Source organism: Gopherus evgoodei, chromosome 8 (assembly GCF_007399415.2).
Source record: "Gopherus evgoodei ecotype Sinaloan lineage chromosome 8, rGopEvg1_v1.p, whole genome shotgun sequence".
NCBI classification, from domain to species: domain Eukaryota; kingdom Metazoa; phylum Chordata; order Testudines; family Testudinidae; genus Gopherus; species Gopherus evgoodei.
In genome coordinates this window covers 103,448,790-103,472,978 of record NC_044329.1, presented here as the reverse complement: position 1 = coordinate 103,472,978, position 24,189 = coordinate 103,448,790, and the positions used below count along the sequence as shown (strand labels likewise).

Sequence of the window (24,189 nt, the reverse complement as noted above, 5' to 3'; positions counted from 1 at the left end):
GATGTACCAATTCCAAAGACATATTGCCTCTGTACATAGGGAGTGTGATCGTGCTCCCCCTTGGCAGTTTATATAAAACATGTATGGTATACTGTCTGCGAGGATCTTGATAGCATTGTTCTTGATTAGAGGGAGAAAATGGTCGCATGCATTTTGGACTGCCCCTAGCTCCAGTAAGTTTATGTGCAGGTTGGACTCTTCTGGGAAGCAGTGGCCTTGGACCATATCATTGAGTAGATGTGTCCCAGAACCTATATGCGAAGCGTCTTTAGTGATTGTCATGGTTGGAATTCTTTGTTGGAAAGGGACTCAAGCAGACGTTCTTTGATTGTGTCCACCACGTTAAGAAGTTTTTACTCTACGTGGCATTGTGAAGCGTCTGTTGAGAGAGTGTCTGTGCAATATACACGTTGTTCGAAGCCAGACCTGCAATCGTCTCATGTGGAGTCTGGGATGCTTCCTAACAAATGCTGTTGCCAACAAGTGCCCCAAGAGTTGTAAACACATTCTGGTGGATGTTTGTGGGCTGTCTCTCACTGCTGAAATTAGATTGACTACAGTGAAGAAGCGTTGTTGGGGTAGCGTTGCTGTTAGACAGTCGAGACAGGCTCCTATGAATTCCAACTTTGGAATTCAATGGTTCCTGTCCAAACTTTTGCACGTTTATTTGCAACCCTAAGTTTGTGAAAAAGGTTATCATGCTCTGCGTGGAGTTTATCACTTCTTGCCAGGTTCGTGCCCATATGTGGCAGTCATCCAAGTATGGAAATATCATTACTCTGTCTGCAAAAGTGAACTGAAACAACAGCGAGAACCTTGGAAAAAGCCCTTGGGGAAGTGGATAGGCTGAAGAATAGTATACTGTGTTGGAAATGCTGTTTGCCTAGTGTGAATCTCAGGAATCTTCTGTGTGATGGGTGCACGGTAATATGAAAATAAGCATCCTGAAGGTCGAGGGCCGAGAGCCAATCTCCCTTCTCTAATGCCAGAATTATTGAGGTTAGAGTCACCATTTTGAAATGTTGTGTTCTCACAAATTTGCTGAGTTTTCGTAAATCCAGGATGGGGCTCCACCCATTGGTCTTTTTCTGGGTTAGAAGGTATTGTGAATAAAACACTCTCCCCCCTATGTTGAGATAGTATAGGTTCCATACCACCTAACTATACAAGGTGCGGAGAAACTAAATGGATTCTTTGCTTCAGTCTTCACGGCTGAGGATGTTAGGGAGATTCCCAAACCTGAGCTGGCTTTTGTAGGGGACAAATCTGAGGAACTGTCACAGATTGAAATGTCACTAGAGAAGGTTTTGGAATTAATTGATAAACTCAACATTAACAAGTCACCGGGACCAGGTGGCATTCACTCAAGAGTTCTGAAAGAACTCAAATGTGAAGTTGCGGAACTATTAACTAAGGTTTGTAACCTGTCCTTTAAATCGGCTTTGGTACCCAATGACTGGAAAATAGCTAACATAACACTAATATTTAAAAAGCGTTCTAAAAGGTGATCCCGGCAATTACAGACCAGTAAGTCTAACGTCGGTACCGGGCAAATTAGTCAAAACAATACTTAAGAATAAAATTGTCAGACACATAGAAAAACAAACTGTTGAGCAATAGTCAACATGGTTTCTGTAAAGGGAAATCGTTTCTTACTAATCTATTAGAGTTCTTTGAAGGGGTCAAACAAACATGTAGACAAGGGGGAATCCAGTGGATATAGTGTACTTAGATTTCCAGAAAGCCTTTGACAAGGTCTCTCATCAAAGCTCTTACGTAAATTAAGCTGTCATGGGATAAAAGGGAAGGTCCTTTCATGGATTGAGAACTGGTAAAAAGCCAGGGAACAAAGGGTAGGAATTAATGGTAAATTCTCAGAATAGAGAGGGGTAACTAGTAGTGTTCCCCAAGGGTCAGTTTAGGACCAATTCTATTCAATTTATTCATAAATGATCTGGAGAAAGAGGTAAACAGTGAGGTGGCAAAGTTCGCAGATGATACTAAACTACTCAAGATAGTTAAGACCAAAGCAGATTGTGAAGAACTTCAAAAAGATCTTACAAAACTAAGTGATTGGGCAACAAAATGGCAAATGAAATTTAATGTGGATAAATGTAAAGTAATGCACATTGGAAAAAATAATCCCAACTATACATACAATATGATGGGGGCTAATTTAGCTACAACGAGTCAGGAAAAAGATCTTGGCGTCATCGTGGATAGTTCTCTGAAGATGTCCACGCAGTGCGCAGAGGCAGTCAAAAAAGCAAATAGGATGTTGGGAATCATTAAAAAGGGGATAGAGAATAAGACTGAGAATATATTATTGGCCTTATATAAATCCATGGTACGCCCCCATCTCGAATACTGTGTACAGATGTGGTCTCCTCACCTCAAAATAGATGTTCTAGCACTAGAAAAGGTTCAAAAAAGGGCAACTAAAATGATTAGGGGTTTGGAGAGGGTCCCATATGAGAAAGATTAAAGAGGCTAGGCCTCTTCAGCTTGGAAAAGGGGAGACTAAGGGGGGATATGATAGAGGTATATAAAATCATGAGTGATGTGGAGAAAGTGGATAAGGAAAAGTTATTTACTTATTCCCATAATACAAGAACTAGGGGTCACCAAATGAAATTAATAGGTAGCAGGTTTAAAAACAAATAAAAGGAAGTTCTTCTTCACACAGCGCACAGTCAACTTGTGGAACTCTTTACCTGAGGAGGTTGTGAAGGCTGGGACTATAACAATGTTTAAAAGGGAACTGGATAATAAATTCATGGTGGCTAAGTCCATAAATGGCTATAAGCCAGGAAGGGTAAAGAATGGTGTCCCTAGCCTCTGTTCATCAGAAGATGGAGATGGATGGCAGGAGAGAGATCAGTTGATCACTGCCTGTTAACTTCACTCCCTCTGGGGCACCTGGCATTGGCCACTGTCAGTAGACAGATACTGGCTGGATGGACCTTTGGTCTGACCCAGTATGGTCGTTCTTATGTTAGGTTGTTTATTTCCTGTTGTAAGAGGGTGCTCCTGAGAGGGGTCCCTGAAGAAGGACGAGGAAGGGGGGGTGGGTATGTGGGACAGAAATAAAGGGGATGGTGTAACCCTTCTGGATAATCTCTAAAACCCATTTGGCTGTTGTGATAGTGTTCCAGACTGGGTAGTATGGTGACAGACAGGCAGTCTCCAAATGAGCAAGGGACCATTTCTGGTTCCAGAGTCAGAGAGTGTAAAGGTCTTGTGCCTTCGACCACACCTTCAAAATGACTGCCTAGAGGCGGATTGTGGAGACATGGAAGGCTGATCTTGGTTCTGCCAATGTCTGTTCTGTCACTGTTTATGCCGTTGGTCCAACTGTCTTTGGGGCTGAGAGGATGGCGTAGACCAGAAACTCTGGTTATAAAACTTGCCTTGTTTCTCTTTGGTTGCAGGTACTTAGATGCCCAGGATTTTTAAGGTCACCCTTGAATCCTTTAGGGTGTGTAAAAACACATCAGTTTTGTCTGCAGATATCTTTCAAGGGTCAAAAACCAAGTCATCAACTGTTGCCTGGACCGCCCTTGGGAACCCAGAGAGATGGAGCCAGAATACACGGCGCATAACCACAGATGTTGCGATGGATTGTGCTGCCGTGTCTCCGGAGTCAAGGGAAGCTGTAGGGCCATCCTGGAGATGAGGGACCCTTTGGAAATGTTCAGATATGTGACCCACAATGTGTTATGTGGGCTGCATCCAATACTACCTGTATGGCCCTGAGGATGACACATGAGCCGCAGCTCTGTGCTAACTGGGCCACAAGCAGCCTGGGTTGAGCCACAGGTTGAAAACCACTGCCTAATGTTGTTATATATTGCCCGTGACCAGTCCATGACTTTTACTAAAAATATCCATGACAAAATCTTAGCCTTACCCATGGGTTACAGATTTGCCAGGGCCCAGGCCACTGACCCCATGGCCACATGCTTGCAGGTTAGCTCTGGGAAAATCCTGCTGGCTATGCAGGTGATGGTTGATCTCTGGTGGCCATCAACTCCTCGCTCTCACAGCCCCAGGAGGAATGGTCTTCTTCTGGTGACCACGGTGGCACCACCATAGGGTAGGCTTCCCCACTATGTCTGCCAGTCTCATGCCTGCCAATCGGGGAGTGGCATTGGGACCCCAATGAGCCAGACCGCCTATCCAACGACCGGCAGTGCTGCTCATAGGCCTGGTAATAATTCAGAGAACAATGACACCCGCTTCAGGAACTGTGTGCAGGCTCCAGCGACTGGGAGTATGGCAATCATCTATGACACTCCGGACACTGGCATCGAGACTTCAGCAACCGATGTCTGGGCTCCGGCAACCAGCATTGCTCCGAAGAGCAGCACCGGGACTCCAGAGAGTGCCAAGAATGCTGTGGTGAGCAGCGCCTGGGAACCAGGGAGTGGCACCTTTCAGGTGACTGCTGCTGGAATTCCGGGGACTGGCGGCATGCCTCTGAGGCCCGGTACTGCAGATCTGGTGGCTGATGTCTGGATCCCGGAGACTGGTGCATGGAGTTCAGTGATAAGCGTCAAGAACCTACCAAGTGGCCATAGATCTGTGATTCAAGACATAGCTCTGGAGATTGTTGGCATGGTCCTGGTGAGTGGGCCGGAGTAGAGTGCTGCGGGGTTGACTTCTGCAGGGGTGCCATAGAGGGCTTTCCCCTAGAAATGGATCCTTAGGCCTCTCTTCCCGAGGATAAAGCGACAACAGGAAGAGGAAGATGTCTTTTGCCGCTTGAAAGGATTCTGAGGTGAACAACAACGTGAGATACTGTGTACCTCTACCACTCCCTGGCGTAGGAGGCATGTCACAGGGCGGACTAGGCCCAGCAGGCGAGGCTGCTGTGTGGCTGCGCTCCGGTGACAAGTCTAGGCTCCTCTTCTCCCTTACCCTTACGGGATCCCACGGAACACCCTCTCCTGGCGTGCTTTTTGTGTCTTTTGGCGTGCTTTTTGTGTCTTTTGGTGACAAGGATTGGCATCGGGAGGAAGTCGGTACCGGGAGCGTACTTTTTGTCAATGCCGAAGTACTCAGCACCAAGTCCAAATGTGCTGGCTCCAAAGCCAGTACAAGAACTGACTACACGATGAGCACACGGAGCCTAATGTTTCTCTCTCCTTTTCGGTCTGGGGCTTGAATCCCTTGCAAATATGGCACTTTTCATGAATGTGGGACTCACCCAGACACTTCAAACAACTAAGATGTGGATCGCTGATTGGCATGGGCTTCTTACAGCAATCGCACAGCTTGAAACATGGGGAGCAGGACATGCTCTGTCGCTGGGCTAAGTCCCTCAGGGAACTACAAATAACTAAAGTATACTAACATAATTAGGAACTGTTAACTATTTCTAACTGCAACTATTTACGTAAGAAAATTTCAAAGAACCACTGAAAGAGAACCGCTTGCTAGAACAAGGAAGGTGTTCCAGCACCAACACCGGTGGTAAGAAGGAACTGAGGGAGGGAGGTGCCTGCACCGGTGCATACGTGCACCACTCCAGAGGGCACCAGAGCTGGTCCCCTACAGCTATCACTGAGGAAAATCTTCCAGCGCCGGTACATGTGGCAAGCACATGCACCTACAATGGAATGGACATGAGCACGCACTCAAAGAAGTAGTACTAAATTCATCATCACTTATTTTTTAAATCAAGATTGAATGTTGTGACAGACCCAGACCAGTGGGGTACACGAGTCTGGCAGAAAGCAAATATACTGGTCACTTGATGAATAGTTTTCTGTTCCCTGATTGACCAGAGCAGGGGCTGCCCTAGAGTAATCAGGAACTTGCTAGAACCAATTAAGACAGACAGGCTGATTAGAACACCTGCAGCCAATCAAGGCAGGCTAATCAGGGCACCTGGGTTTAAAAAGGAGCTCACTCCACTCAGGGAGGGTGGAGCCAGAGGAGAGGAAGTGTGTGTGAGGAGCTGGGAGCAAGAGGCGCAAGGAGCTGAGAGTGAGAGGCTGTGCTGCTGGAGGACTATGGAGTACAAGCGTTATCAGACACCAGGAGGAAGGTCCTGCGGTGAGGATAAAGAAGGTGTTTGGAGGAGGCCATGGGGAAGTAGCCCAGGCAGTTGTAGCTGTCATGCAGCTGTTACAGGAGGCACTATAGACAGCTGCAAACCAAAGGGCCCTGGGCTGGAACCCGGAGTAGAGGGCAGGCCCACGTTCCCCCCCAAACCTCCCAACTCCTGATCAGACACAGGAGAAGTTGACCCAGACTGTGGGGAAGATCACTGAGGTGAGCAAATCTACCAAATAAGCACAGGACCCACCAAGGTAAAGGAGGAACTTTGTCACAATGTCTAAAAGATACAGGACTCAATAGTGTTCACTTATGTAATACAGAAGAATTATTCCCTCCACTGTGGGAATCATTCAGTGGCATTTTAGTGGATTTAAAATCACAGGCCTTAACAAAAATCAGAAGCTTCTCCCCCCACTCCTCAAAAATCAGACAACAATAATGAAATCATATGGTAGCCCATTTTAGAAATACCATCCTTCACCACGCAAAAAGACCTTTGTAAAAGCTTGTGTCAAGAGATAACTCTTGCAATATGGCCATCAAAAAGCAAACAAAGCAAAAAACAAACCTCACCACACACACAATCATGGGTTGTTCTGGACTAAGGGATAATTCAAAGTCTGAGAGCCTCTCTGAGGCCACCCTTGCCACCAGCTTCTCTTTTATACAAAAGAGACTCTAGTCTAAGCACCTCTGCTACCAGCAACTGCAACTGAATGGCACAGAAAGGGGGGCACTGTCTATTTATGATTTCATAAAACATATTCAACTCCATCAGGACACCAAAATGGTAGCCATTTAACCAGTGCAGAAGCCAAAGCACTGATGTCACCCTGTTTATCTTTAGAAAAGCTGCAAAAATGCCTTCACATTTTTCTGAAGCATCTGCTCTTTACTAGTTCTACTCACTCTGATTTAAATTCTCTCTTGGCCTCTACCAAGAGGTACTTGACTACTCTCATCTTGGGATCATTTTGCATTCAGCCTCACCCTCAGTCCTTGCTTGCTTCTTGCATTGGTTGGTGTCCCAGAGTACAGGATACTCACGATCACAGCCTCATAGAATTCAGGAGGAAACAGGTGGCCATGAGTCATCCACCTAGTTTCCTCTCTATATAATACCTTTAGGGTGAAATGGATCAAAGATAAACAGGTAGCCTGAATAAAGTCCAATGAGCTTCCTGCCCTTAGACTAGAACTTCTTTGGCTTATGTTTGCTTGACTTGCATTTCTTAGTGTTGCAAGAGTGTCATGGAGCAGAGATTGTCCATATTCTTGCACGACTCACTTGGCTTCCTATTTAAACACTTGAATTTCTCTATATGCCCTATTGAAGTTCACCTGACAACACACCAGGTGATAAGTTTTGAGCACAAAACTGTATAGAGAAGGCTGCTCCTGAAGTTCTAAATGCTGCCCATTAGCGCTATATAGTTCAGGAAGAAACTCTGAACATTTTGGAGACCTGCCTCAGAGCTGCCTTTAGGTCATGATGTGACCTATGTAACAACTCTGATTCTATTTCTAGAATCACAACTGGCAAGAGAATCCTTTCATGAAAGCTGATGGAAAACCTTCTCATGTGACAACGTGCTATATTTTCCTTCATCACTTTTCTGAAAACAGCCACTTTCTAAATTCATCCCTCGCCCCTTTCCTTTGCCACTCCTGTTCATCCCATTGTTCCTCAAACCTAGCTTAACCTTGCACCAGTGCCACTGAGAAACTCTGGAGTAAACTCAGGGATCAGGCAGACTTCCTACACTACAAATTAATTCTATATTCCTTGTTAATTTCAACTGAACTGCTGCCTTATAACTCATAAGTTCACCTCGCCCCTTATCTCATCTCCACTTTTTACATCCTCTAGTAACTCTGCCCTTGACAACCTGACATCTGACCATGCCTCTAACTACCACCCCATTTCCATTCTCCATTCTGCTTTCAAGCTTCTTAAACATGCTCTCTCACTCACCACCTTGATTTCCTCTCCTCTAATTCCCTATTGGCACACTGCAATTTGGCTTTCACTCCCTTCCCTCCACCAAGACTGCTCTCATCAAAAGGTAACCTATCATCTACTGCCACTGAAGTCCACAGGCCTCTTCTCCATTCTCACACTTCTCAACCTATGCACTGGCTCAGAAACAGCTTATCACTCCTTCTTCACAGGACAATGCCCATCACTCTTCCCCCCCCCCCACCACATACTTTGCTTCAAAAAATATCTGTTCTCACCCTACCTCTCCAATTTTTTCTTCAGCATCTCTTTTATTAGCTCATCTTCCTCCCTCTCCAACTTTCCATCTGTCTCCTTCAAGGCTGTCTCTTGAATCAGCTCTTTTCCCCCATAATTTTTATTTCTATGTAACTTTATCAGCCCTCACAGCTTCAACTATTCACTTCCCCCTTTCTGTTCAGTCTCATATCCCTGACATTGCATCCTGGGATGTCCTGCCATCAAGTTAAGATCAGATATAAGACTGATCTCCTTAGCTGTCCTCATAATTCTTCATCACAGTTCTGTCAGCCAGACTAAGAAGCACTTGTAATACACTACAGTCTCCCTTTCCCACATCCAGACTTTAGGATAAATAGTTAATGCATCTGTTATAAACATACAGCTATGGGAAGCATAAAATTCCTTCTTTGCCTGTAAAGGGTTAAAAAGCGTAAATAACTCGGTTGGCACCTGACCAAAAGGACCAGTAAGGGGAGAAGATACTTTTAAATTTGTGAGGGAAGGTTTTTGTTTTGTTGTGTTGTGTTCTTTTCGGGTCAGCAAAAAATTAGGGCAGGAAAAATATATTTTTCAAAGCCATACCTAAATTAAGCATTTAAAATTACAAATTGTAAATAATAGAAAGAAAATGCGTTAAATTATTTTTTCGGCATCAAACTGAGTATTTATTACCTGAATAAAATGCATAGGAGTCTCCTCATTCAGCATAAATGGTGAGGCAAACAGATATTTACTTTCAAGACAGGAGACATGATGTTATGACAACATCCAATCACAGTGTCTAGTTTTAATTGCACAAAATAATCAATGTAAAGATTTCTGATTATCCTGCTTGGATATATGAAACAGCTGTCTATTGGGTGGGGGGTGGGAAGTGATCTGTTGGCAAAAATCTTAATGTTTTACGTAAAGTTTAATTAAGAAAGGGCACTTTGTTTTATTTGCACATGTCAATGTTGGCTATTTTACTCCATTTTGTTTTCAGAATGTGCTATCCTGTCCTCATTCTCTTAAAAACCCCACCAACCACCAACAGCCCTGTATCTTAATAGCTCCATTTTGCATTTTTCTCAGGTTTTCTGGACATGGAGAATCCAGATCAGTAGCTGCCTCACAGACTCACTACAAATGTGCAATTCTTCTATAGAAGGCAAATTGTTAAGTACTTAATTTTTTTTAATTAACTTCTTCTTTAAAATCTTCCCAAAATCTTATTTTCATTATGACCTACCTGGCTTTACTAAGAAAACACATAATATTATTCCAGTTCTGTGGCATCTATAAGAGAAAGGTATCAATGTCACCAGTGACAGAGAAAAGTCAAGGGGCAAAAAAAACAAAAGGCCATGCCTCACGAATGGGAAAACCTCCCTGACAACATCACTGAGCCACTATCTTAGCATCCTTCAAATTCCTCCTTATGACTAACCCCTCCTACAACATTTATTGAGTACTACCAGATCACTATATCTAACCAGGCTGTGAGCCAACATCTCTGCTTAATACTCTTTGATTTGCTTACTTTTCTGGTAGCTTGCCTGCCTACCCACTGCCATGTTTGTCTCATCCACATACTGAGTCTTGCTACAACATTGATTGTGACACTTGGGACACAGATTGTCTTTTTATTAGTGTCTGGACACAGCCAAGTCTGCAGGAAAAGGTGGGCGGGGGGGAGTAGGGTGAATTGATTCTTGATCCAGTAGGCACTAGTGTAATACAAATAATAGCAGCAGCAAAAAAATTGCAGTGGCAAAATTAAGCCATTCAAAAAATAGCTTATTTGAAGAAAGTGGTCTACTTTTCATTTCTTTCATGGGTACTAACTAAACCCTTGAAAATTCTTATATCTACAAGTTGTCTTTTTAAAAGGTTATGTTTAATTATTGTACACATACAAAGTTGCACTTGGATCTAATCAACAGGTAGCTAATTCTCCTATGAATTATGTATTTAACAGGGGGAAAAAGTCACAAATTTAATTCAAGTTATGCTTAGGCGGTACCAACAAGTATATGAACTTGTGCTACAAAATCATTTTCTTAGACATACTTACCACTAAATCCCAGTTATTTTGTTCAAGTAATGTAATAGCTTCATCAATATTTTCAATACCGGTACATGCCTAAAAGGAAAGAAAAAAAGTATTAAATGGGGGGGGGCATGTTGATTTAAAGAGAATTCAGATCAATATTAATTCTTTAACAGTTAAGTACCTGGGTACAGCCAAAGCCAAGGCATGGGTCTTTGAAGCCTTGATCTGGTATACATTGCCACCACCCAGAATTCCAGTGCCTGGGGCACTCTGTCCCCCCAAGCTCCCCCTCTTCCCCCCAGGTTGCCTTGAGGGACTTCACCAATTCCCTGGTGAACACAGATCCAAACCCCCTGGATCTTAGAACAAGGAAAAATCAATCAGGTTCTTAAAAAGAAAGCTTTTAATTAAAAAAAAAAAGAAAAAAGGTAAAAATTCTCTCTGTAAAATCAGAATGGAAAATGCTTTACAGGGTAATCAGATTCCTCTAGACCAGAGGGACCCCCGCTAGCCTTAGGTTCAAAGTTACAGCAAACAGAGGTAAAATCCTTCCAGCAAAAAGAAACATTTACAATTTGAGAAAACAAACATAAGACTAACATGCCTTGGCTGGCTAATTACTTACAAGTTTGAAACATGAGAGACTGATTCAGAAAGATTTGGAGAGCCTGGATTGACGTCTGGTCCCTCTTAGTCCCAAGAGCGAACAATTCCCAAAAAACAAAGAGCGCAAACAAAGACTTCCCTCCACCAAGATTTGAAAGTATCTTGTCCCCTTATTGGTCCTCTGGTCAGGTGTCAGCCAGGTTTACTGAGCTTCTTAACCCTTTACAGGTAAAAGAGGCATTAACCCTTAACTATCTGTTTATGACAGGTTCTGTCAGAGATTCCCCTAGAAAGGTTTTCCTCCACCTGCCACCATTCATCTATTACCCAAGTTTCCATTTAGCACTTTAGGTGTGTGTGGCCCTTTACAAGGAAACAAAAGCATTAACCATGACCAGATGATCTTAAATTTTATATGACATGATAATACAGGCCCAGATGAAAACATTAATTATTCTTCCCTATGATTTAAGAGATGCATAACACTGGGATTCTATTTCTTTATTTGCTTAATGTGATGGTAGTCAGGGTCATTGCTGGAGAGACTGTGGAAATAAGTAGACTTGGGTGGAGAGGAAGTTATACAGCATCAGGAAGGACAATTCAGGAATAAGCAGAAGGGCAGGAGAAAACTGATGGGTGCTTGTGTGATGATCAAGAGAGTACGGCTGCTGTCTTGAGTTAAATCAGGTAGAAGTTGCTCTGCTACAATAGTTACAAGGTCTTTCTGTACCTCCTTTGACCCTGAAAACCACCAATTACAGTGTTCCCACTGACTAACCGTCAAGATGGGACACAGAAAAAAAAAAAAAAGACTATTTCTGAGATAACTGGGGATTAGCCTCTTTATAGTTCAGGACCAGGATCAAGAAGGATTGGACATAGGTAAGCCCCTTCGTTTTCAGTTTAAACCAATTTTAACTGAAAAATTCCTGGGTTTTACAAAAAGTATTATTCATTTTTTTCTGATTTGCACTCTACTTCTGTATTATTCAAATATATAAAAACTAACTTGTTTTTATTAGGAATGCATTCATGAGATATATGTATTACAATAATACATTAGTCAGTGTGTATCTGCAAAGCTGCCTGTTGAAGTAAGGCTATGTATTAGTGTAGAAGATGCACACAACAAACAAACAGGCATGCACACAAGCTCTGAAGTGCGTGCACATCTGAATGTATTGATAAATCTGATGCCCTCCATATACACATTTCAAGCTGTTAGCAGATAACAGTTTAAAGATTTGATACACTAAAATGGGAAGAAAAACAAAAATCTATATCAGAATACATTTCAGAACACACGGAAGTATTCAAAAGTTTAAAAAAAACAAAGAGAAGTTGAGTGCATGCACTGCAAATGGTGTGGCCAATTATTAAATGTAAATATTTATAGGCTAATAGTTCTAAGTCTACAACAGTAAACGGTTTATTCAAATGAAAAAAGTTTTATTTGGGGATTAGAGATATTGTTTTCTTAAACTCAGAGATGGCGTGTTTTGAGTGCTGTTTTAGTTCTGCAGCAAACCACATTGATGAACATAATTCAATGCATTTAGCTACTGAATACTTCCCCCCCATTCTCTGTCCCCCAAATGAACCCCAATATTTACCCCAAAAAATATTAATAGTTTTTTGGCACTGATTTTCACCTGTTTTTGTTATTGTGGTAATAAATACAGATAAATTCCCGGAGAAAAAAAATTAAAACTGAAAATGAAGCATCCTGGACATAAAATAGAAGTCAGTGAACTGCACCATGTAGCACTATAATGTGCTCTCTCCACCTCCTGTTTGATCCATTTAGGAAGTTGTTCACTTTGTTATTAGTCATTGCAGTTTCTATGTGAACTCTGCAGACAAACCCAGTTACGTTATGTTGTGGTAACCCAGTCTGGAGGTGGAAAATATGCAAATTAATATGGCTAAATCTGCATTCAAGAGAAAGGGCAGTTTTTAACTAGCAAGAAAATGAAATGCATTTCTGGCCACAGCTGCTATCAGGATATCTGCTCCTGAGGGGATTCTGCATGACTGCGCACCCGCAGAAAACAGCACCCCACACACAATTCCTGTGCTTCCCTGCAGAAAACGGCAGGGAAGCAAAGGGAAGACATGCAGCCACATGGGGAGAATTTGCCCCCTCCAAACAGAGATGAGGCATGGGGCGCAAACAGAGTTACGTGTCACTGCCCCCCCTCATTTCTGGAAGCACAGAGCTGCCCAGCTGAAGGAGGCTGTCTGGACTCTCCAGCTGAATGCTGCCTCCTGGGTCCTAGTGCCAGCCATGCTCCCCTTCTGCGTGCTGGTAGCCTTCTTTTTTCTGTGCAACAGTGAGAGCCTGTGGTGGAGCTGGGAGTAAGGGGCGGGGAGCAAAGGAGGGGGGTGGAATAGAGCAGGGGGAGGAGAATGTGGGAGTGAGGGGAGGGGGATAGAGAAGAAAAAGGAGATAGGGGAATCACAGGGGGAAGCGAGAGGCCAGCATGCACCATCCACTCGGCAGCAGCTGGGGCTCCCCCATTAAGCAGGCCCATCGAACCTTCACCCTGACAAGCCCTACCCCCCTACACCTGGACCCCTCTGATGAACCCCCAACACTCAGACCCCCACCCCACTGATCCCCAACCATCTGCACCTGGATCTTCACCCCATAAAGCCCCACTAAGCCTCCCACACACAGCCAGATTCCCCCTCCCCCTGCCAAGACCCATCTCCCACACTCACCACCCCCCGCTGAGCCCCAACCACCTTCACCTGGATCCCCTGCAGAGTCCCATTGCCCCTGCACCCAGAACCCCCCATGAGCCTCTGTGCATCCAGATCTCCCACTGAGCCACCTGCACCCAGATTGCCCCACACAGAAATCTCTCACCCCACACCTGGATCCCCCCCATACTAAGCCCCTCCACACTTGAATCCTGGTGGGCTGAGCCTGCCCACCCACACCTGGTGCACCTGGTGCAGAAGGACAGGGCCCCAGGGTGTTTGTGGGGCAGCCCCAGCCCTTGCACTCTGTCAGGGTCAGGTACAGCCTCACTGCCAAGTCCCTTTGAGGTGAGTGTTCGGGGTGATCTCCCACCTCAATGTAGGCTGTTCCCTGTGCTCCCCACTGCCCTGCTGGAGCCACATTTATTTACTGCCAAATACAATTTGAAGAATTTTAAAATATTGTGCATGTAATTTTTTGGCACAGAATTCCCTCAGGAGCAGGTATCCAGAGCAGCAATGAATCCAACAGACACCCTTAAGGGTGTGGTCAGAACTCCTGCCAATTGCTCAGCATGTTTTCCTCTCCCTAGCAAAATTAGCTTCATCTCAACCAGAATACACTTAAACCAATTTCCTTCCATCCTGACTCGGATTTCCTTCAGACCACTTGCAATACAGCGCTGTCTGTGCTAGATGAGAAAAGGAAGAAGAGTTGTGTATAGTCAGCATGTTTTTGGCAGTATAACCCAGGGCATTTCACAATTTAACTTCTAGTCTTACATAAACGTTGACTAAGAGGCAACAGGGCTACACCCTGCAAGACTCCAAAGAGGAGACAGCTTGGGAAAGAGAAGAATCTGTCCACCCTTTGGGATCCATCAGAGGGGAATGAATTAAGTCAGCATTAGTACAGCTCCATCCACTGATGCAAGATCTTGTTGGCGAGCCAGCAATATTTCATGTTACGCGTGTCAGGAATCACTGACAATCTGAACAGAATCTTGGGCAGAGGAAGGATGTTCTGCCACTGCCATCATTCATCAGCGCAACCAGAGCTGCCTCATTGTTATAATCAGGTCGAAGTGGAAGTGGTTAAAAATAGTGGCAGAGAGCAAAAGTCTGCTCCCCCTCAGCTTTCTCAATAAACTTGCCCCTGAAGAAGAGATTAGTAAGCAAGCAGCGGTTAGAGACCAAAATGTCAAAAAGGCTTCTTGAACACAGTCCAGTTGACCATAACGGCTAGTAGATTTCCGCGACTAAGGGTGGTATTATTGGTCTTGGTCAAGCAGCAAACTCTCACTAAACAAGAGGGATGTGGCTTTTATTTCACAGATGGTTTCCCTGAAATGCAACCTAATAAATACAGAGTCTAGGGCAGTGGTTCTCAAACTTTTGTACTGGTGACCCCTTTCACATAGCGAGCCTCTGAGTGCAAGCCCCCCCTCATAAATAAGTGTTTTTAATTTAACACCATTATAAATGCTGGAGGCAAAGCGGGGTTTGGGGTGGAGGCTGACAGCTCACAACCCCCCATGTAATAACCTCACAACCCCCTGAGAGGTCCCAACCCCCAGTTTGAGAAACCCTGGTCTAGGGGCATAGAGTATATAAGTTTGAATCATGAAAAAGTTAAATCATGTACACCAGATTTCGGTTTTTCATTGGACCTTTCATCTCCAGTAGGTTAGCAACATGGTCTGCTTTAGGATCCTAGCACTTTACAGATGACTGAACATGAGCACTTGTTTACAGGATCCATGTACTAATAAGCCACTAACATACATCACAATAGCTTGCTAACAAAATCCCCTGCAAAATTCAGCAGACTGGAGGGTTCCAATGATTCAGTCTGGTTCTATATGCCAATGATAAATCCAAGCTGTATCTTCAAGTATTCTCTGTTTATTGTATTTAGGTAGATGGCAATCCCACACTCCCTGATGCTGGTAATATTTCTAACTTCCCCATATTTCCTTTGGATTAACCAGGAGGCTGGCCTCCTGAAGAACAGGCCCAGATGGCAAACTGACTGTTGTAAGAAAAAGAGCACATCATTTTCATATGACCTATGGTAGCAATGAGTCGGAGGCAAATGTAAGTCAGCTGGCTGTGTCTCATACAATGCTTGTGCTGCCAGAAACTTGTGGTCCCTCATTCCACAGAATTATTTCTGCACCTTCCTGAGGTGAGCGGACAGGAATACATCTATCTTTGGCTCCTTTAGGACAGAGGCTATCCAGCAAAAGGTGATGTTCTTCACACTCCACAAACTTCACTTATGGAGTGCCAGCTCAGCCCATTCACTGTAGTTTAGCAAGAAAAGGCTTGCTTTTATTTGTTGTCTCGATTGTCATCCTCCCTTATCCGTTTCTATCAAATACACCCAATGCATCCCTTGTTCTATCTCCAAGATCTGGGGAGAAATCTGCTCACTTTGAATGCCAAGTGCTTCAACTGTTCTGTGACCTGGTCTCAAACTTATCGGGAGGCAGAGATAAGGCTCTTTTCTCAGACTTTTTCCTGGGCTTGTTGTGTAATATCAACTGTCCTCTAGCCAGCCTGGCCTGATGTTAGTATCAGAGTCAGGCAGACTCAGGAATCCAGACTGGAAAGGGCTATGCATGTCCATTACTGTCCTTGTTACTAACCCATGGTCCCCAGAAGTGATAGGAGACAACAACAAAAAAATGTAACAATTGTCTCCCCAGATATACCAGACCACTGAAAATCTGGGAATTCTTGATAGCTAGACAATGGATCGCCTACCCTTAAATGCTCGTGAAATTCACATCCAGTACCTGTCGTGACTCTGCTTGAGCCCCCTGCTGTCATCTACATGAGTGGATGACATTCTTCCACTATTATTTGTATTGCAGGAGCACTTAGAGAGCCCAGCCAAGATCAGGCCCTACTGTGCTTGGATCTGTACATTCACAGAGTGAGAGACTGTCCGACCCCTGGTCCCAGAGAACTTAAAACACAAATACACAAGACAAAAGGATGGCAGAAGAAAACATAGGCACAGAAAAGGGAAGTATGTCATCCAAGTCACACAAGAGGTCAATGACAGAGTCAGAAGCACAACCTACTTCTAACTCCCAGTCCAGGGCCCTGCTCTCTAGACCAGTAGTTCTCAATTTTTTCCATACCAAGAACCCCTTCCCATCTCTTGAGGATGTTGCTGGAATCACTCTTCCACTTGCCAATATGGGGAGAACAGAGGGGTCACAAACCCGACTGAGAACCCACACACACATCTCCCCTCTGGAGGTATCTTTCTAGACAAGCAATATAGGACCTAACCACTCTACTAATCTATCTTCTTGGTTCTGGGGTGCGTCAGAATAGCTACACCAAGCATGCTGAAGGGCAAAGGCATTGTTTTGCATTGAGCCAAGTCTCCTGAAGTCTCTGACTCTGTTTAGGAAAACTACTCAGCAGAAGAAAGAAGCCCTCAGCACTCTGACATCACAGCCAAATAAAGTTGTCTATGAGATCTTGCTATAAAAGGGTACTTTTTGAACAAGCCAGTGATTTCTGGTGAAAAATCGCATTCTATGATGCGAACTGACTGTTATAAATGCTCAGAAAGGAAAAAAGAAAAAAGAAAGCCTCAGGTTCCTGGAGACCAGATTTTAGGAAATTACAAATCATTTCCTGTATCTGGAGAAACAACTAATAAAACAACTAGTTACCTACATCTTGGTGAGATATAGGAGAGGAAGTCAGTAAAAAGGCCAGTAGTAGGAAGATCTGGAAGTTAGTCAATGGGCAATTCCCAATGCCATCTACCGGAAGTCAACTGTAACTACCTCCAAATCCTAAACTGGAGAATACACACCCATATGCTCCAAATTGCTGGACATACTAATACGTGAGAATCCCTGCTTTCGGAGTCCATGCACTCATTAAAACAATTGACTTGTTGCAAAGGTCATTAAAATCAAATAAAAACACAACTGACATTTTACTGAAGCAAGTAAAAACAATGAATTATAGTAATTTGCTCAGTCAGGCAAGTTATGATGAACAACTTGTAAATCCTAGTACTGGAATAAAATCTATTTCAAATTAATCACTACGCCAACTTTTTCAAACTTGGGTCCAGATCCACAAAGGGATTTAGGCATTAGACTCAGCCATCAGAGTTCTAATTACCAGGCTATGAAGTTATTCTCACTCTTTCTCCAGCCCAATGATTCTTTAATTATTTATCCACAGTGCAACAGCTTCAACAGGAGAGACTGAGGGAGCCCCACATCAGAATATCCCATAGCCGAGTAGTTACAGCATTCTCCTAAGAGAGGTAGAAGGACAAATTAATCCTGGGTCTCCCACATCCCAGGGAAGTGCTCTAACCATTGGGCTAAAAGGCAGAAGGTGGCACCACCATTGCCTCCTCCTGACAGATTTTGAATGGGGCCTGGTCTGATAGAGCTCAGAGCCGTTGCACAGAGCATAACTACTGGATTGAGCCCCGCAGGCAAGATAGGCACTCCTCCACCTATCTTCCCCCAACTTGTGGATCATGGTGGGGCTTAGGCAGGAGATACAAGTCCAGAAGCCTACAGTGAAGCAACAGTGTGCCTGCCCAGGGACAGAAACCCAGGTGCCTAGGGAACTTTTACACCAGAAATGTAGGTGCTGAGCAAGTGTAGGTATCTATAAGGTTCAGTGGCAGCTGAGGTTGTGTGATTACAGTGGCACCTAAAACTGGCACTTAGGTGCCTGAAGTTAATCACATAAATAAAAGCAGCCTGATTGGAAAATCAGTGAAGTATGGATTTAATTGCCCAACTTTAAGTACCAAGTTTGAAAATTGTGGTCTAAGAACATTTAGCAAGTAGAATAGCTAAACAGAAAGTTGGTCCTTCACAAACAGAATTTCAATGGAAATCCAGGTAAGACCTTAGAGTGGAACTGTTATTCTTGTAGGTTGTTTGGTTTTTGTTTGTTTTTTTTTGGGGGGGGGAGGGGGGTGTTTACATAAATTTACTGACAAGCATTACTCTGCTGCAAACCAAAAATCTAATAATTTGCAATTCCATAGATTGACAATTAAGTTTTGTATTGCAGAATTTTAACAAGCCTACAGCACACTGAGTCCTCTTCAGTAACAAGTTCTGCAGTGTAAGAGCAGCCACTTCTCCAACTGATCTAGGCAACACACAATACAGGCTTCATTAAAGAAAAAAGGAATGGGAAAAAGGAAAGAGATGAATCCTGGATGAGACTCCATGAAAATAAAATGAAACATTCTTCGCACACATGAAGATGAGACATACTGAAGAAAGAAAAAAAACAAAAAAAAGATACTTTGCTATTTTTTTAAACTAAAGTTAGACACTAATTTATCAATAGCCACGTGACTTAACATATAGGTACTGCAAAAAAGTATTAGGTGGCTGTACATTGTTTCCACTGAAGAACATGACAGTAGGATTTAAAATTTTCCAGTGAGTACTCAGTTACATTGTATACAAGAGAAGCAAATAAATGACAGGCCATTGCTGAATCACAAGTTGTTTAGCAAGAACAATCACAGGATCATCATAAGATTGGTACAATTTTATAGGTACCCCACAGGAGATCAGTACGCTGGATCTACCTGGAACTCTTTGTTCAGGGCAGCTTACCACAGAAAGACTTAACCATCTCTTCAAGTCAGGTTCATGGCATTGGCAGTGTACAAAGCTTAGAAAATAAAAGCACACGCACTCCAGCTGACTGTCCTGTTCTCAGAACACTAGAATACCAAAGCATACCAAATTTCTATTTGTAATTTAACCATTTGAAGAAGCAATCATGAAAAAGGTGGGGAAGGGATTGTTTTGTTTTTTAATTTGTGTCACCAACTACATTCAAAGACCCCTATTGCCTAATAGCTATTTAAGAGTTGAATCTGTTTGATAGCTCAACACATTAGTAAGCAAAAAATGGAGGAGGAATTCACCATGACATTCTCTGAACTCCAACATTTTATTATACATAAAAATAATATATATGTAGGGGGCTGTTTGCCTGGTTTTGTTCAGGTTTATTTTTTTAAAAAGATTTTATTTTTATCAGATTTATAGAGCTTGCAGAATTTTTTCTAACCGATGTTTAGCGGGTGGATTTCAGCAGCATGTACAGAAATTGCTTGATCATAACTGCTACGAATTATGTGTTTAATATAGAAGCTTTTTTCCTGCTTGTCTAAGATAAACATTAAAAAAAATTCTTCATGACACACCAGCTTTGAAAGTCAAATTGAAGAGTCATCCATCAGAATCACCCAAATAAAGGGATCTGTGAATACAACAAAAGAGGCAGTTTGAAGACTGAGTCATCTGGTAAAGTAGAGACAGATTTGCAAAGTGTTCTTTAATAAAAATATACCAGCATACTTACCGGTATCATAAACACTGACATTCTGAAGAACTGGGAGAGCTCCTGGAATTTATGCCAGGATAAAATTTTGCTTAGTGCTGCTCTTCTGCAACTGCTTACAAAGCTCTCATTAACACAATATATCAGCATCCTCACAACAAATCTGTTGATTGGGGCAGTATTTGCCCCACTTTACAGCTGAGAAACTGAGGCACTAGACAGTTTATGGTACTTGCCCAAGGTCACACAAGAAGTTTGTAGCTCAGCCATAAACTGAAACCACGTCTCCCAAGCCCCAGTCCAATGCTGTATCCTTAAGACCATCTGTCCTCTGCATTAAATTGAGCATAATTACCCTTATGCGTTCCCAATCTGGATTTTTTTAAGACCTTCTGAACATACTGATCAAAGTCAGAATCTAGAATGCTGTTCTACATTTGAAACCTTACATCCAAGGGTTGCAAAATGTTTTAGAAGTGGAGGATAGGTATTATTATTTCAATTTACAGATTAGGAAACCAAGGCACAGAAAAAGTGTCTTGCCAATGACTTTGAAGTGACAATGGTAGAACTGGAAACAGAATCTAGGTCTCCTGACCCATATTCTTCTCCTCTACACAGTCCATCATGAAAAGATAAATAGATGGATAAGACGGTAGAGAAACTGTAGTTGTTCTGATATCACACACTCAAGCACATTGGATGGTTCCCGTAGTAGCAAAGCTGATAAACAAAAGAACAGAACTCTACAAACAATACTGTGAAAGGAATAAAAATATTTTTTCCAGACAAGTCGAATATCTTTTTCCACTCTTAATATATATCTTATCCAATATGACATTTCAGCCACTGTGATATTTTCGATATCATTTAGGGTAACAATTATCTCATTCCACTAGTACAGTGGTCCCCAACCTTTTCGTCTAGCGGGTGCCAAACAAAGGACTGTGGCAGCGGTCGAGCATCCGCCGAAATGCCACCGAATTTCAGTGGCATTTCGGCGGTGACATCTCTCGATGACGCCACTTGTCAGCGGCAAGCAGCGTCATTGAGAGGTGTCGCCGGCAAAATGCCGCTGAATTTCAGCGGCATTTCGGCGGATGCTCGACCGCCGGCCAGGATATGGGCGCATTTAGATGCCATGGTGTCCACGGGCACCGCGTTGGGGACCCCTGCACTAGTATCTCATGAGGATGTTAAACATCATCTATTAAAGTTAGACATTTTTAAGTCAACAGGTCCAGATAATTTGCACCTAAGCATTTTTAAAAGAGCTGGCTGAGGAGCTCGCTGGACCACTAATGTTGTTTTTCAATAAGTCTTGGAACTCTGGGGAAGTTCCAGAAGACTGGAATAAATCTAATCTTTTGCAACGTTTAAAAGGGTAAACAGGATGATCTGGGTTATGATAGACCTGTCAGTCTGACACTGATCCTGGGCAAGATAATGGAGTGACTGATACAGGATTCTATTAATAAAGAATTAAAAGGAAGATAATATAATTAATATCAATCAACATGGGCTTATAGAAACTTGATTTTTTAAATGAGATAAAGTTTGATTCATACAGGTAATAATATCGATGTTATACACTAACAAGTCTGTAAGGCATTTGACTTGGTACCACATGACATTTTGATTTTAAAAAATTAGAACGATATAATATTAAATCACTGATAAAGTTTGCATACACCACCAAAACTGGGGGAGTGATAGGTAATGGAAAGGGCAGGTCACTGATACAGAGCCACCTGGATCACTTGGTAAGCTGAGAGCAAACAAACAATGTGCATTTAAATACCACTAAATGCAAAAGTATATATCTAGGAACAACAAATGGAGGCCATACTGACGTGACAGGGGACTCTACCCTGGGAAACAATGATTCTGAAAAAGATTTGGGAGCTGTGATGGATAACCAGCTCAATCGATTTAGCTTAACAAAGAAAAAAGAGTAAGGGGCGACTTGATTACAGTCTATAAGATTTTATATGGGAAACAAATATTTGATAATGGTCTCTCCAGTCTGGAAGAGAAAGGTATAACATGAGCCAATGGCTGGAAGTTGAAGCTAGATAAATTCAGACTGGAAAGGTGTAAATTTTAAACAGTGAGGGTAATTAGTCATTTGAATAATTTACCGAGGATCGTGGTGGACTGTATCACCAGCAATTTTTAAAATCAAGACTAGAAGATATGCTCTAAGAATGATTTTGGGGAAGTTCTATTGCTTGTGTTATACAGGAGATCAGATTACCTCAGGGGTGGGCAAACTTTTTGGCCTGAGGGCCAGATCAGGGAATAGAAATTGTATGGTGGGCCATGAATGCTCACAAAATTGGGGTAAGGCCCCTGGCTGGAGGTGCAAGCTCTGGGGTGGGGCTGGGGATGAGAGATTTGGAGTGCAGGAGGGTGCTGTAGGCTGAGATCGAGGGATTTGGAGAAGGGGAGGGGAATCAGTGCTGGGGGAGGGGGTTGAGGCGTGGGGAGAACCTCAGAGGAGCAGGCTCCAAGCAGCACTTGCCACTGCTTCCAGGAGCCGCTTGAGGTATGTCTCTTCTCTGGCTCCTACCCAGAGGCGCAGCCACTGCCCCATCAACAGACACTGCCCCTGTAGCTCCCCACTGGAGTTCTTAGGAGCCGCAGGGCCATGCTGCAGCTTCCAGGAGCCGTGTGGAGCAGCCCTGGACACTGTGCCCCGGCTGGAGTGCCAGAGCGGGACCCAGCTGTGTGGTGCAGCCCCAACCCTGCACCCCGGCCGGAGCACCAGAGCAGGGCCCAGACGAGTGGTGCTCCCCTCAACCCTGTGCCCCAGCCAGACTGGGGCCACACCACATGGAGCAGCCCCCAACTCTGTGCCACAGATAGAGTAGGGCTGCATGGCATGGAGCAGCCCCTGACTCTGCGTCCCGGACGGAGCAGGGCCGCAATGCATGGAACAGCCCCCAACCCTGCTCCCCAGCAGGAGCCTGCAGGCTGGCTTAAAACATCTCACAGGCCGAATCCGGTCCATGGGCCGCAGTTTGCCCACCCCTGGACTGGATGATCACAACTGTCTGTTCTGGCCTTGGAACCTATTAAAATTGTTTTAATAATCTGACCTTTTTAAAAATTGTTTTTAAATAAGGAACTCATTTTCTGAGATCCTGCCCTGTGAAACATTTATTAAAGGTCTGAAGTCTGAAAACCATATACAATAGTCTGAAGTGCTAATACACTCATTTTTACAGTTTCAATGTGCTTTGTTTGTCAAAAACAAAAAACAAAAAAAAAAGGAGGGGGGATGATTTTAAGATTATTTCCATTCTATTTACCAAAATTGCTTTTAAACGATACTGGCCCCAAAACTGGAGGCTATATTTATGTCAAGCCTTCACATTTTGCATAGGTAAGACTACAGGACTGGGGCACATATTTGTCGAGGTCAGTGAGACATGCAGCTCATTTTTCCTTTTTAGGTTTACGGTTCATTTTCCAGAATGATTTGTAAGGCAGAGTAAGTGATCACAGACTAACAATTTTGGTTGAAGTTCTGTTTAATTTTTCCCCCTACTTATTACATTTAGACACAGTTGAAGTGGTAAGAGTCAGAGATACTGATCACATTTCTCCCACTTAAGTTCTCCCCACTGAACCCCTAAGCTTAAAAATTTGAGGAATGGTTATTTCCAGATCCTAAACTATTCTGAGAAATCCAGAATGTCAACTGAGCATGCTATATTACTAACTTCAATTCTCCTTCCCCTTTTGTGTGTTGATCTCACTCTGCCCATCAAACTCTCTTAAAAGAGAAGTCCAATCCTGCAATTGCTATACATCAAAATGTCCACAGGCTTCAGTGGAAGCTACATGTACAAAAAGACTGCAGGATCAAGTGTGCTTGTGAGATGGACGATATATGGCTCAACTTTTCTCTCTTTTTTTATGTGGAATGTTAATTAAAAACCCAAAAGAGAAAGAATTTTCAAAATCCCATTTGCGAAGCAGATTTCTGATCCTCTCTGTAGCCCAAGCTAAAATTGTTCTGCTTCAAGACTTCTTGCCTGGACACACTGGTATATTACAAAGTCTTTAAGGTGTACTCTTACATACCTTCAATTATCTGAGTATCTGAATAATTAAGATAAGAAAAAAATATTTTAACTTTACACAACAG

General features: G+C 43.2%; 1 protein-coding gene across 3 annotated transcripts in view; it reads right to left on the bottom strand.

Moving 5' to 3' along the window:
* FAF1 (Fas associated factor 1) overlaps positions 1-24,189 on the bottom strand; it is a 307,409-nt gene that overhangs the window by 272,378 nt on the left and 10,842 nt on the right. For 2 of the 3 annotated variants that reach the window (XM_030571511.1, XM_030571513.1), the window contains exon 2: positions 10,365-10,433. The exons of the other annotated variant lie outside the window; for it this stretch is intronic. In XM_030571511.1, the coding sequence (XP_030427371.1) occupies positions 10,365-10,433 (69 nt within the window). The remainder of the gene's footprint in view (positions 1-10,364; positions 10,434-24,189) is intronic. 3 annotated transcript variants of the gene reach the window in all.